The sequence below is a fragment of the Lampetra planeri genome, unplaced genomic scaffold (assembly GCF_965212315.1).
Source record: "Lampetra planeri unplaced genomic scaffold, kcLamPlan1.2.h2 scaffold_1363, whole genome shotgun sequence".
Taxonomy (NCBI): domain Eukaryota; kingdom Metazoa; phylum Chordata; class Hyperoartia; order Petromyzontiformes; family Petromyzontidae; genus Lampetra; species Lampetra planeri.
Genome location: NW_027614081.1, coordinates 14,269 through 29,132, shown reverse-complemented (window position 1 = coordinate 29,132; position 14,864 = coordinate 14,269). Strand labels below are relative to the sequence as shown.

Genomic DNA, 14,864 nt, shown 5'->3' with positions numbered 1-14,864 from the left:
GCGGACCCTCACTGGTAGGTCTGGTAGGTCTAAGCGTCGGGTTCAAGTAGTCACGTTGTGTCGGACAGCTGCTTCAAACAAACAAACAACACGTCCGCTAGCTTGGCAGCCAGAAGTAAACTTGTGAGGAAGTTGAGGAAAGTTCTGTAGAACGAAAATAAAGCGGGTGCACAGCGAGGAGGCGGGGAGGAGAGGAAAGGGGGGGTTTGTCGGTATACGAACGCTGAAGGAAGCTCAACGTCTCCATCTACTCCCGCGCAGCACCTGCCGACATGACGAGGAGATCCTGCGCTGTTTACGCGGTGGGGACCGTCTGCGGCGTCCTGCTGGCCGTCGGCATCGGCTTATACGCGTCTCAGGTGTTCCGCACGTTGATCCACAACCGGCTCAAGAAGGTAAAACACCCCCCCCCTATCTATTATTATCCACATGGAGAGGGTTTCTGCTTTCAGTGCGCAGCTTGGAGGAGATGACAGGACTCTGTGACAATGATGCGATTGTAGTAAATGCTCAGACCTGTTATCTGTTTTGCACAACTGTTTGCACAGCACTCCATCATAATGCACATCTCATAAACCGTGATCACAGGATGAGATCATGACACTGTATGTGATAAAGGATGTACTGTAGTCACAGGAAGTACAGAGCCTGAGCTCTGGGCTTGCTGTGGAGGCTGATGTGTGTGTGTTTGTTTTAAAAAACAACCAACCCCCCACCCCCAACCACCATATTTTCCTGATCTACATCTGTGAAAAATTAGATAAAAGCTTTAAAAGCATGAGCATTGTACATTTAGAAAATGTTAACACTTTTTTTGTTCAGATAAAAAGAATACAGATAGTTAGAGTTATAATCTGACAATTCACATTCATTCATAATTATTTTAACCTTAAATGCTGGGAAATCACTAAAACACAAGATTAGTACAGTATATATCATGCAATTTTAACATGAATGTAATTTAAGTTCATTGGAGATTGTCTTCTCAGTGCTTCGCCTATTGTTGTGTGTTCTAGAGGTGCATGAATCTGAATAAACACTGCTCATCAATGACAAACACACCCAGGATAAAGTTATGGCTGGGTCTCCGCTGCTCGTTCATGGTATTGGTTGGTATTTTTAACATGTCACAAGAAAATGTCGAGCCAGCTGCTGACAGCAAATCTGCACATACCAAGAAACAGAAATAAAATGACTTTCACACGGTAGCTTTAATTTATATTGTGCGGAGGTCAGGTCTGAGTAAGAGCAGTAGCTGAAACCTGGTAAGTAACAGTTAGGTCGTTTGTTTTGAGCTACTGACTGATTTGTTTGTGTGAAAGTGTTGGTCTTTTAGTTTTGCTTATGCATCGTGTTTTCGTTTGCATGGGAAATCAAGGAGTGGCGTGACTTTAGTCAGTGACATTCACAGCTGATTGGATCCAAACTTTAGTCATTTCCTGAGCGATAAATTGACTCTTCATTTCCAAAAAGCTGAGAGCAGTGTTTCTCCATCCTGGTCCTGGATAAGCCTTGATAAGCCTTGACAAGCCTTGAACACACTGAAAAATCAAATCCATGTTTGATTTGAAGAAGAGGAGATTCATTTGGTACTGGTACTGTATTGTGGAGCAAGAAGCAGGTCAGGGACACCCAGGACCACTTTTGGGAAATCTCTGTGTTTATCAGTGAGTTCAGAACCTTCCCAGAAGGTTCACTTTACATTTAATCACAGTGCAAACACAAGTGTGCTGTTGGAGCACTCTGTGTCGTCATATGTCACAATTTCATCTAGTCTCAGATGCATTTTTAATAAGGAATATATAGAGGATTTATAAATCATGTCATAAGTCAATCATTTTATTTCAACCATTTCATTTTAAAAGAACATAATCATTACTAGAACGATTACAGGGAAACAGCTCCACACAGCACACTTGTTTAAATACTATGAATGAATATACTTGCATTGCTACTCCTGCACAGATTATGTTCATGTTACATGTCACATTATGTTCAGCCCAGAGTCTGGTGGGGTTATACAGTCTGGGGATGACTTTTATGGACCCCTCGAGTGCAATCTGTTGCCTCGTGTGGGTCTGTGTAAAAAGGGGAGTGTGGGTCTGTGTAAATAGCACATAAAATCACTACGGGCAGGAGACCTGACCTTGGTCACAGGGTTAGCCCAGGTTTTATTTGGTGGTTTATTGAAGAGGGGTTAGCTGAATGTTGAGGACACGGCCTCCTAAATTGGTTAAGCACGGTCTGTGTTAAACATACTGAAATGAGTGCCAACCACAGGGAAAACATCAGGAAGGAAAGAAGAAATAGATCCCGTCCATGAGCAGGTCAGGTGTTTTGACCTTCTTATCTGTTCTTGCTAGTTGAATACATACAGAAGCAGTGAAATGACGCCTCTCCACTGAAGCACCCATTTGACCATTCTGCCTTTGAACGACATGTAAAGAAATGAAATCCTGCTGAAGTTTAGTAGAAAACAAAGTAAAAGTAACAATATGTGTGTGGTCATGACGCATGTACTTATCACTTGCTCACACGTTGACTTGTTGTATCTCCTGGCAGAATGATGTGTATTGGGGTATCAGGTTACGCCCTCACCCCAGTTGCACCAGTTTGAAGGAACTCGTTCTCTCCCAGCAGTAGACTCTCTTTGTGTGCTAAGCCTCTTTCACACTGCGGGGTTTATTGGGAAAGCGGCTGGGTTTGTGGAAGGCTGGCAGCTTCCTCGGCCTCCATGTGAGTCAGTCAGGGTCAGTATGCAATGACCTGCTGATTCAGCAATGGTGAAAAATGACTTCCAGTCGAGGAATCCAGTCATTTTACAAAAATATGGTGACTCCTTAATTTTAACCTGCTTGCTTGCTTGGCCACTGGGACAATGCTGACATGATAGTTTAGCGGGTAGGTTTTCCACCACTACCTTGGTTTAAAGTAAACCAAATGGACAAACACAAAAAAGTCAGAGGTTGCAAGCTTGTCCTGAAGTTACCTCACACACACTGAATCGCCATAACATGAAATCCCAGTCGCCCCGTGGTGGATCTGCTGGTTTCGAGCTTTAACCCTGGGGACAATACACATGCGTCGTGCACTTTCTTTCAATTCCGTTTAATAGCTGCTGGGATATTATATTATGGACAACATATGCTTACAATGCTGGAATAATGTGTGTTCAAGAAGTACAAGACAAATCAATTCTACCTTTATCTATAATAAACTGCCAAAGTAGACATTTTCCAGAACCTTTTCCAATCCACGTAAAGCTGGATGGACCTGAACATGGGAGTCAGTATAAGTCTGACATGGACTTCAGCTGAACATAAAGAACTGTGTGTGACCGGGACAAAGCGTGTGAGCTATGGCTGGAGCGCGTAAAAAAAAACTGTCTTGCTGTGCGCAGTGTTGTTGTAGTCTATGTATTTTCTTGTCTTGACATCAAAGTTGGAGCAGTTAGTATTTGTGTATTCACCTGCTACATATGTTTTTGAACTGGGAGTGGTGTAAGAGAGTGCTGAGATAAGAGAGTTTCTTTGTTCCTGTTTTCCATGCGGCATTTCATGCAGCGTGCTGGGAGGGTGACCATATTGATTGTGTGAAGCATGAAAGAACAACACTGGAAAGACCATGCTCTTCCTTCCTCAATGTAAGGTGACAGCTTTATTGTCCTTGACCACTTTGTAAACTTTTGTCTGTGAACAAGTAGAACGGAGCCAGAGGAGGAGGGAGGTCTGTTCTTTCCAGAAATAATGACATGTCATTATTTTCTTACATGGTGTGTTGTGATGGGTTTTTTTTGTTTTTTTGAGGGGCATGGGGTGTGGATGGGGTGGATGGCTTGGGTGGTTTTGTTTAATTTATACTGAGGTAATACATTTAACTTTCCACAAATCTGACACAATTAGGCCAAATGGAGATTTCCTCTTTCTGTGTTGTCAAAGAGAAACCCTAATCCTCTCACCCGCGTGTTTTTCAATTCCTCCAAAGAAGTCTACTCCGGTCCAGATGCAGTGACACTAGTGGTGAGGACGCTTGCATGCCGTGAGATGAAACCAGGGGATAGTATAGGTTTGTGCCTGCTCTGCATCACCAGGGCCTCATAAAGCTCAGTCCTGTGGAATGTGGCCTAGATCATTAAAGTTGCAGTCCTGCACGACCATTAGGCACCCAGCCTTCTGCATCACATGATCAGCGACTCTCCACGAGTACCCGTTGTCAGTGGCAACCGCTGACAATGGGACCATGGAAGGGTCTCCCCCTAATACCATTCATGTGCACAGCCAATGCTCTTGTCTGACGCTCAGACAGCCGCTCCCCTCCACGGCCCCCCAAAGATGTTTTTGTTCTCTGGCTTGTTTTTAGACGGAACAGACGGTGGAGACTCCAAGCTCAAAGATGTGGTCACTCCTGTTTCATTAGTTTTGATCTTAAAGACATCTGACACGGTGAAAATACAAGTAAAGCAGCAGCGTGTCTTACTTTTGCAGCTTGCCATGTTCATGCATCAAGTACAAAGAATGACATCTTTTCCTGATGTGTGATATCACTTGGTTTATTGTTTCAACAGGAGATTGTTTTGGTAGAAGGCAGCCGCGTGTTTGAATCATGGAAGAGACCCCCACCTCCTGTCTACATGGAGTTTTTCTTCTTTAACGTGACCAATGTGGAGGAGATCGTCACTGGAGCCAAACCAGTGGTCAACCAGGTCGGCCCCTACACGTACAGGTACGTAGCACCTCATTCAAAGAAAGAGTTTTATTTTTACATCTGATACCTGACCAAGTACTTGGTATCGTTCCGGTACGATATGTAAAGATGCAGCGTTTCTATTTCATTTACTCCCTGGGGAGCAGAAGAAAACACATAACATCCATTTAAATCTGGTTTACATCCTGTAAACAAGAGAAAATAGATTTTACAGCCTGCAGATGTTTTTTGGTTGAGGTTTCCTGCTCAGTTTTCTGGTCAATGGTTAAGTAAACTGAATTGAGACATGTCTTATCGTCACCTCATCCAGTCTGTCACTTCACTTCCTTTGAGTTGGTTCCCAAATGCACCCTGAGAAATCATTAAATAAATATCAAGGTTCACCATCGCCACACGTTACAGGCAGAGTCACAGCGCAGCACGACAATCGAGCGACAACTCCACCTATATTTAACCATTTAGCAGCGTCGCTGCAGTGAGCTCCGGCTGCAGCACTTGAGTCAGAGTTTTCTTTTGTATGTTTGCACAGGGAATACAGGTACAAGGACAACGTGAGCATGGTGGACAACGGCAAAAGGGTGTCTGCATACAACACAAAAAGCTTTGTGTTCCTGAGAGACAAGTCGGTGGGCGACCCAGCTTTTGATAACATCACCACTGTCAACATACCGGCTTGGGTGAGTCGGGAACTAAAGGTCTTCGACAAGAAGGAAATTGGAAAGCTAAGATGGTTAACTGGACCACCCTGACACCGGAATTCTTCTCTCTCATCCTGTTTGCAGGCTGTTATGAACAAGGTGAAAGGCAGCTTCTGGAAGTCGTCCATGGTGTCCATCTGGATGAATTCTATTGGGAGCGGCCTGTTTACCACGCGCACCGTGGATGAATTGTTGTGGGGCTACGAGGATCCTCTGCTGGCCCGAATCGCCCCGACCAATCCCGATGTGGAGACGGTCTTTGGCCTCATGTACAAGGCAAGTGTGATCCTACCATTTTTGATCTATTGCTCCTCCTGGCAGTGGCTGTTTTCTGTCGTCGTATGTGAAAAGAACATTTTACTCACACTAATTCTTTGGACTCACACAGAAAAATGGAAGCAATGACGGGGAATTTGTCTATCACACTGGGGAGCAGAATTACTTGGATTATGGTCGGGTGGAGACATGGAAAGGTCAAAGGTAACACTGTTGCAATCACACACATGCACACATCTGTCTCCCTTCAGTGTGATGAAATTTCATTGTGCAACATTTGGATTTAACTTTGCCGATAATGGGGTGATAGTTGCTGCAGAGCAGGACAAGGCCCGAGGCTTTTTGACCGACCCTCACTCTTATCACTTTTTCAACTGTCCCTCATTAATGCTGGGAAAACTGTGCCGGGATTTCTAGATCAAACTGTGTCTGATCATCAAAACCGCTTGTTGTAATTTTCTGTTATTAAGATGGAGCCGATTGTGCTGTTGGCATTGCAAGAAGGGTAATTTAATAGCGAGCCAAAAATACTCAAAAGCTGAAAAAGGAAGGAAGTAAGACAACAGCTAAACGTATCAAAATAAAACAGGAGCAGTGGACATATCGAGAATAACAGTATTAAGTCCAACAACATTATGCCCATAAACTGAGACCAGACCAACACTGTGTTTATGGTTTCACAGTCAGCTGACCTTCTGGACATCGAACCAAAGCAACAGCATCAACGGATCAGATGGAAGCGCTTTCCACCCACTGCTGACCAAAGATGAACGGATTTACATCTTCACTCCAGACCTCTGCAGGTACAGGACCGCTCTCTGACATCCACAGATCAAACAAACTTCCAGTCCTCATAACCATGGTTCTTCCTGCCTGTATTGTTTTGTTGATTTCAGTACTCATCTGCTGGCAAAAATGAGGCCTCACACTGATGATACTGAGGATGGTTGGTGTTGAGGAAGGGGAAGCGTATTACAGCGCATTATGCAGACAATACCTGCTTGGTAAAACTGGGAGTTGGGCGGTGGCTTTTAGATTGAGTATGGAAAGACTCTTTAGAGGCCTGAGATCCCCCAGATGGCTATCATGGTTTCCTGATAAACAGCCTCTCACCAGGACTTCACTGCTCCTGCTAGGTTGGGGCTGTGGGGGGGGGACGTCATCGTTTCCGGGAAACACTTGAGGGAAAGGCGAACTTAAGGAAGGAGGTTGGTCTGTAGTGTGAGGAAGGAAGGCTGGTAAGTACAGATGAGAAGACCTGGGAGCATGTGATGTATTTCACAGCTGACAACAGACTGTATTCTGACAACAATGGAGAAGGTTTTTTGTATTCTTGAAAACTGAAATGATTCTGAAAAAAAAAAAAAAAAAAAAAAAAGCAAAGTCTCAAGTGTCCTGATGAGACGTTCTCACAGGCCTGATTTCAAATGTCAAAAGTTACAGATATATAAGTGCATGAAATGCCCAACGTCACAAGAAAATCAAAGCCCACTTCACTGATGGATGGTGACGCACGGTTCTAATTCAGTCCATAACCTTGACCTCATATCGCCCCTCTTAGCTGAGTGTGGAAAGAATCTGTCGCAGTGGCACTCGGGTACCTTTGACTCTGTTTGGATGTGTGTCAAAACCCCTCACCTCCTTCCACACCGACTCGTGTCTTCATCGTGGACACTGGTGTTATTGTGACTAAAGGGAAGGCTCCCTCCCTGTTTCCTGTGCTTTTTAACATAATGTGAACAGGAAATGTTCCATTAAGTCATGCGCATCAACCTTTCACACACATGCTTTGCCTCGGTCTTTAGCTCCTGGAAGAGCTGCTCGTCGCCACTTTGTGTTAAACATCTTCTGGAACTAATGTAAAAAGTCCAAGACTTCCCGTGTGTGACCTGACGGGGTGCTAACCCTTCGGTCCACTGACCGACAGCTGAGCTGCGAAAACCTCATGGTTCTGATGAATTGCTGGCAGGTGTCATTGTTCAAATACCAAATCCCTTCTTGGTTTTGCTGTAGAGTATTCTACCCTGAGCCGTCACCGCCCATTTCATCGACTTGATTCTTTTCATCATGAACAACCTACAATCACCTGATGTTCACCAAATATGAATAGATCATTAATTAGATAATTATACAATGGATGGTGATAAAGAAATGAGATAGCACCATGGAACGTCCTTATTTGAGTACTTAAATAAAATAATTGCCTTCATGTTTTACTGGCTTTACATAATTTAGAATAAAAAACTGTTTCCATCCAGGAATCTGAACATATGGTGTGTTTTAATCTGAAAACATCTTTTACAGATTCAGTCAGGTTTTATTTGTATAGGGCCAATTCACAACAGCAGTTACTGTATATGATGATTCTTATTAATTGACGCATATTAATGATTCCAGCAGAAACTCTTCAGCCTAACTGGGGTGAAACAGGGAGAGCAACGATTGGAGAGATGTGGAAGGGGAGAGAGAGAATGAATGAATTCTAATTTTTTAAATCAGCTGTAGATGAAAACAGTAATTAAAATAGCATCGTGGATACATGCGTACAGTGAGATAAGTGAGGCTGTTATAGAGTTGTTAAACATCGGATTAAAATAATTCTTGCTGTGCTTTAGGGCCAAAAAGTTCAATAGTGTACTGTTTTATCTGCTGTGGTACCTTGGTACCAGCTGACATTCCTCTCGTCGGCCTATGACAGAGGAGGTGGCAGCTCGTGGTGGCAGGTGGCACCATACTTATCTATTAATACGTGTGGACATCAACTTTTGCCCGTCCGGCTAAAGCTTTGGAGAAGAGCCCAGAGGTGCTATGATAGAACTGTAAAACAACTGTTCACAGTCAGACAGATCGTTATGCAGCGCAACCTTTCCAAATTGTTACCAAACTGTCTGTTTTACGTCATAAAACTGCTCTCGATTGCGCCTCTGGTGTCTGGTTCCAAAATATTGGACACTTTTTTTAACCTGGTTATACTCATATCTCAACAAACTCCTTTTCACAATCCCGTTGTTCTGAGGACACACCTAGGACTTTGTGTCTAACAGAAGTCAAGGGAAAGGTCAGAACAGTATTGTTTCCTGATGCACAGCCCACCAATCGTAGGGCTGTAACCTCCTGGCCAGTTGGCAGACACTGAATACATTCTTTTGTTTTCATTGAAAAGCATCGGGATTCCCTGAGGGAGAGCAGCACTACAGACACATAGACCAGGGATGAACTGCTCGCTTTGAGAAGATACTCCCACTCCAAGTACAGAGCGTACAGTCTAAGAAGAGCAGTGAAGTCCCACAGCTTTGTTGCAACGATCTCCCATAGCATTGTAGCATAATGTCAATAAAGTCCTCCAGCTTTCTCATATTTGTTCTGAACGCAAAACGGTTATACCTCATTCATCATCCTGGAACCTTAAATGGCCCTTTGAGAGAGTAGCTAAAACAGCAGCATGAGAAGATACAGTTAGCACTCAGCTCAGTTTGTGTGTGGAAACACGTGCACAGTGCATGTGGGAGAGGTGGAGGTTATGAGTGTTTGTTTGTTTGTTTGTTAGCAACAGATTTGAATGAAATGTTGAGTAAATGCTGCTAATGGACCAGGACCAGATGATTAAACATTGGTTGTGTTCTGGAACCATCTGGAATCTGTTTCTTCTGATTCTTCCTCATTGTTAGATAGGGACAGCATCTTTCAGCATCTGTGTCTAGAAACAGTGGTTAGTGGGTTCGTTAACCCAAAGGTTGGGGGTGTTGGAGCCCACCCAGGGACGGAGGTTTGGTTTTTGTTTTACTTTTGAAATAAAAAAGAAATTGAACAACAAAAAGGAAAAGTTCAGAGGTCATGATTTGAGTGACAAGGTTGATAAAGATTTTTTTAATAACTAATTGACTGTTAGTGACAAGGGGATGTTTTGATGATCAATGAATTTATAAGAGGAGATGAAATGAATGGAGGATGGTAATATTGGGTGGAGATGTGCTGATTGGTGGAGGTCTGAGATCTCCATGTGCTTTTCTGGTAGTGCGTGAAGTTTCCTTTGGGTTCTCCGGTTTCTTCCACACAGAAATGTCCATCCTGTTAATTACTGAATGGTTCACATGTAAATGAGTGGATAATGAAACAAAACCCTTGAACCATGGTCAGCTGGGATCGGAGAATCAGTGGAAGAACCTCAACATATCTGTTATTGTTTAACTGAAGTGTGAATTTGTTGCAAGGCAGTACGTGATGGAGCAACAACAGATTTCCTTTCAGTTCTGCACTGGGATGTGTTTACGTTCCAGGTCGATCTACATGGAGTTTGAGAAAGATGTAGTGGTGAAAGGAATCCCAGCGTACCGCTTCACACCACCGCGCTCCGTTCTGGCCAGCAAAGAGGAGAACCCGGCCAACGAGGGCTTCTGTGTCAGCCCAACAGAGTGTCTGGGAACTGGTCTTCTCAAAGTCAGTCCCTGTCGGAAAGGTAAATGTCTGCTTGTTACGGGCTTTTCTCTCAATTCTGTGTTTTCCTCCTCATCTGACTAAAAACAACCAACCCTGTCAGTCCTAAAAGACACAAGATCTCCTTTTAGCTTGTTGTTACTTCCTGTGTATCAAGGGCGCTACTAATTCCCCTGCAGTGAGCCATGTGACAAAGCTTTTCCAGCTCTGGTCTACACCTCAGGCGCCATCTGACCGTAACTGGCCCAGTAGCTGATTGTGTTTCTTAAACACCAGTAGTCCCACATGTAGCACAGGTTTTCAATGTTTTATCAGTGATATATAACACATGTACTGTAGTTACTGCAGTAATACTACTTTTATACAACTGTAATTGTACCGTTTCCAGTGTAACAACCTGACGCCGTTGTAATTCATACTTTCATGTATACATGTATACATAACCTCATTATTTTATTTTTCCTTCAGTGTCAAAGCTCTGACAAATGTATGTACATATGAAGTCCTACTGGACTATTTCTATTGCACTGAAATGCAAACCTGCATAAATGATTGACACAGACGAAAATGTAGTGATGTAATAACAAAGTTATACAAAAACAAAAACAAATGCACTTTGAGGTTGTCTTCAGGTCATCTACTTAATAGCGCATGCACAAAGTTACGAGTAGGGGGGGTCAGGCTACCAGTACCAGTGTGTGTGTTTGTGCCACAGTGACCTTAGGAGTTGTCACGGGAACGGTCTCTCAGGTGACTGCGGGTCTCTAACGTTCTTGCTGTTGCCAAACACCCGCGCAGGAAAACCGTCACCTCTGCCCCACTTGATCAGCACAACGATCTGTCGGCACACCTGTGAAACTTTCAGAGCTCGACCACGTGTGTGTTTGTTGACACACACGCATCCAGATGACTCGAACTCCCAACAAGTCCCAAGACGTTTCACCTGACATTACCCTCGTTTGACAGTGACCTTAGGGGCTGTGTCATAGGAACACAATGTCCCCTGTTGACAATATGAGGAAGGACCTCTGCAGGGGTAACAGTTATGAATCAAGATATCAGATAACCCCTAATTAGTTCTGCAAATGGGGTCCGTTTATGTACCTATTGTTCATTTTGGGAGAATGTCCCTGCATAGCATTCTGTGTGTCCTGCCGCAGAGATTAGATTTAATCTGATCACCTCCTGTTGAGGACTCATGTTCTCTTAAAACAGAATCTTCAGAACTTATTTGAAGTGGAAATGGAGACTAGATGAGACGTTCTTACATTCCTTGTTGATAAGTGACCATGTGATCAGCACATTTATCGAGTGTATTCAGAAAGCTTCAGTGTTGATTAAACTGCTGCTGACAGTCTCTGGAGCAGCCAGGGTTCAAAGCCTCTGTTTAGCAGACAGACCGATGATGATGCTGATGTTTTGATGACAGCGTCTCCGCTCCACCCTCAGGTGCCCCGGTCGTGGCCTCCTTTCCTCATTTCCACCTGGCCGACTCTAAGTACGTGAATGCCATTGAAGGAATGTCCCCTCAAAGAGTCCATCACCAAACGTTCCTGGACCTTAACCCGGTGAGCAGTTTGTCCAACCTTAGATCAGGGAGTCAGTGAAGCTGTACTGCAACGCCATCTAGTGGCGTACTCACAGTAGTACACAACAGTACTTTGATTTTACTGATTTTATTTTGTTTTCTTTTACGGATTACAATAACTTCATGAACAAACAGTCATATGATGTGTTTGTCTTTTCACTCTCAGACCACTGGAGTTATTGTGCGAGCAAACAAGCGAGCACAGATTAACGTGTTGCTCAACAGAATCTCTGGATTTCCGTGAGTATCTTCAATGGAAACTAACGATTATTTTTGTTGTTGACTAATCTTTCAATTATATTTAATTTGATTATCTCGTCGATTAGTCACGATTATTGTCTTTATTTTTAAGAGCCTATTCAGGACTTCTGTTTAACCTAACGTACTGAAATAATCATCACCTTTGAAAGTTACACTGGTATAGCGTTCACTAAGCCATCTTCTGTCATGACTGATACAAATGTACAAAAACGTACTATGTCCTTGCATCATAGGCTGATGATTAATTAACAAATTAGCATGTAATTTAACAATACCTGCAAGGTATCATCCTTATTCATGAACTTCTCTGTGGTACGTGATGATCCAGTGGCTCCTCTGTGTCGTTTCAGGTTCATCACCATAGTTCTTCCAGAGAATAAGAGTTGAGCTTCACAGAGTTTAAATTTAACGTATTTCGCTGGGTTATTTTCAGTGAAATGTTCCCAAACTTTGGGTCAGACTTTTCGAGCCTCTTTGTCTGTTTGTCCCGCCATAATTTGTGCGTTCTTCTTCTCTGTTTCCTTGCGGGATGTAAACAGCGAGCGATACAGCCCCCCGCACTTCTTGTAGTTCACTGCAGCTACAGATGAGCACGAAGAGGCCGGTGTGTGATGGCACCAATCGACGATTCAACTTTCCCATTGACTAATTTTTATTGACGCATCGATCACGTCGACCAATTCTTGCAGTCCTACGCTCACTCTCCTGATGTTTATACATGCGGAATGTTCATGTGGCTGTGTTTGTGTGTTCATAACAGGAAAACCAGGGCACTGAATGACACAATCTTCCCTGTCATGTTCATTAATGAGGTGAGAAACACGACAAGCTCCAGAATATGTTATATGTTAAAATATTTTTAGTACCACTATCATCATGAAGGACTTCAGCTGATCAATACTCCTCTTTCACTACAGAGTGTGGTCATCGATGACGCGTCTGCAGCGAGGGTGCAGAAGCTGTTGTTGATTTCCAATCTCGTGCCCAACTTCCCGCTCATTTTTGTCGGGCTGGGTGCCATTATGCTGTGCGTCCTGATCATTCTCCTGATCCGTGACCGCAGACAGAAGGTAATGAACCTTCAGTGAGATTTGTCAGACTATTGTAACAGCTCAAATTTGTCCCGCGCTGTCCTCATTCCTTGATTACCTTGGTTTTGTCAACGCCATCTAATAGACTTGCATACTTGTTTACGACTGTATCTCCCCGTGCAGAGTGAAGCCACGCATGTTGTGTTTACCAAGCCTGTCTATGCTGTAAGTGTGTCTATTAATCTCATCTTTCGGTCTCCATAATCACTCATGTGTTCTACAAGAGACTGACATGTTTTGTGTTTAACACATTAACATAATGTGCCAAATCAGTGTGTCTGTTGAAATTTAAAGGACACCTCTGTTCAGTGATGTAATAAAGCCAAAGACAAACTGTATGCTGATGGATACGGTGACAGCGTAGTAAAAATGTAGCCATTCATTCAGTCTGTAAGTAACGGTGTCAATCCTCCATCCTGACCACAGACCAGTGCTGAGGACACACGTCTTACACTGCAGTCAGCAACAAGGAAAAGGAAGATCCCCACAAATGGAGGCTACATTGGTATGACGCCGAAGGCGGAAAACTGAGGAGGATCAGGGGAACTGACCAGAAGGGGCTTTGTATCTCACCAAGGCTTTGGATTACAAATAGTAATGTAATATAGTAAATGTTTTAGAAGGAGGCACACTGCAGATTAGTTGAAACCAGTCAGTGTTGTTGTGGGTTTTTAGTTTCAGACTGAATTCTGAATTCTGTCTGAGAGTTTAAACACAGAACACAACAGTTTCTTGAAAAAACAAAACAAAAAAAAAAACATTGTCCTTTTTTGGCTCCAATCTGATTTTATGCAACATCCCACAAATCAGTTTCAGACATCAGTTTGAACAATGACAAGAGAAGGAGAACGCTCTGAACTTTTTAGTGATCGTTAGACAGAACTCTGTTTTCAGATGTCAGGTTTTTTTAGTTTTTTTTAGGAGGGAAGAGCAAAATGTACAGCAAGTCTTCTGTTGATGAAGACAATTCAATATCAGTTCTACAGATTAGCATCGCTCATGATCTTTTATTCAAGCACTGTGAAGAACCATAGAGGAATATGTTTGTATAGATGCAGTGTAGGATGTATTGAACTGCTTACATTCCTCACAATGTATAATGGGGATAAACATCAGACAACAACGCTGTATATTTTGGATTGTTGCATTTTTGTAAAATATGACATGCTTCTTATTTTTGTCTGAGTCAGTTTTTTGTCATTGCCAACGTTCAAATGAAGAACATTTTCCCAAATTTGCCATAAAGAGCTGTTACTAACAGCCCAGAATAGAACAGTATTTTTTTTGGTGGCGGGGGGGTTATCCAGAAGACAAGTAGGGCCACGGTCAGCTTTGACTTATCACTTTTTTTCAGAGCTTTAATTAAAGTCAGAATCAAAATTCTGAGTTTAAAATCAGCCTTCTGAATGAAAAAGTCAGTTTTGCCGTGTCACTAACCATGTTCCATTTATATGTTATTTCAAAATCATTTTGGTGTCATTGTTTATAGAAGTACTGTTGGATTGTAGTTTTTGCTTTCTGTGTAGCTCGATGCTGTTGTTAAGGCCTCACTGTCACCACAGGTGCTAAGTGACACCCTGAAAGGATTTCAGCTTTTATTTTCCACTTTCATGTGCGGCATGCAGCGAGATGATTTACTCATAACATATGTTGTAGTTGAGCCATTAGAATACTACCTGTTATGTCATAACACATGCAGGATACCGTTACATACACAGTGTTATATTCCAGCTACGAAACAAAAACAAGCCTGAAACAGTTTTATTTATGTTTATTTAGGTTTATTATTGTATCACCGGCAGGGTCAAACTG

General features: G+C 42.9%; 1 protein-coding gene across 1 annotated transcript; it reads left to right on the top strand.

Annotated features, from left to right (window-relative positions):
* Nucleotides 1-272: 272 nt before the first annotated feature.
* Nucleotides 273-13,583, top strand: LOC144739198 (lysosome membrane protein 2-like). Its single transcript, XM_078622172.1, has 12 exons — nt 273-395; nt 4,565-4,722; nt 5,234-5,381; nt 5,487-5,678; nt 5,791-5,882; nt 6,362-6,481; nt 9,956-10,134; nt 11,562-11,680; nt 11,867-11,940; nt 12,722-12,773; nt 12,879-13,031; nt 13,479-13,583. The coding sequence occupies exons 1-12, from the start codon at nt 273-275 to the stop codon at nt 13,581-13,583; spliced, it is 1,515 nt and encodes a 504-aa protein (XP_078478298.1).
* The last annotated feature ends 1,281 nt before the right edge of the window (nt 13,584-14,864 follow it).

What these genes read in the sequence shown, in the direction of transcription:
- LOC144739198 (XM_078622172.1), top strand. Translation starts at nt 273, where the DNA reads ATGACGAGGAGATCCTGCGCTGTTTACGCGGTGGGGACCGTCTGCGGC. An exon ending in CTGTCAACATACCGGCTTGG is followed by an intron (nt 5,382 to 5,486) that starts GTGAGTCGGGAA and finishes TCCTGTTTGCAG; the next exon opens with GCTGTTATGAACAAGGTGAA. An exon ending in GAGACATGGAAAGGTCAAAG is followed by an intron (nt 5,883 to 6,361) that starts GTAACACTGTTG and finishes ATGGTTTCACAG; the next exon opens with TCAGCTGACCTTCTGGACAT.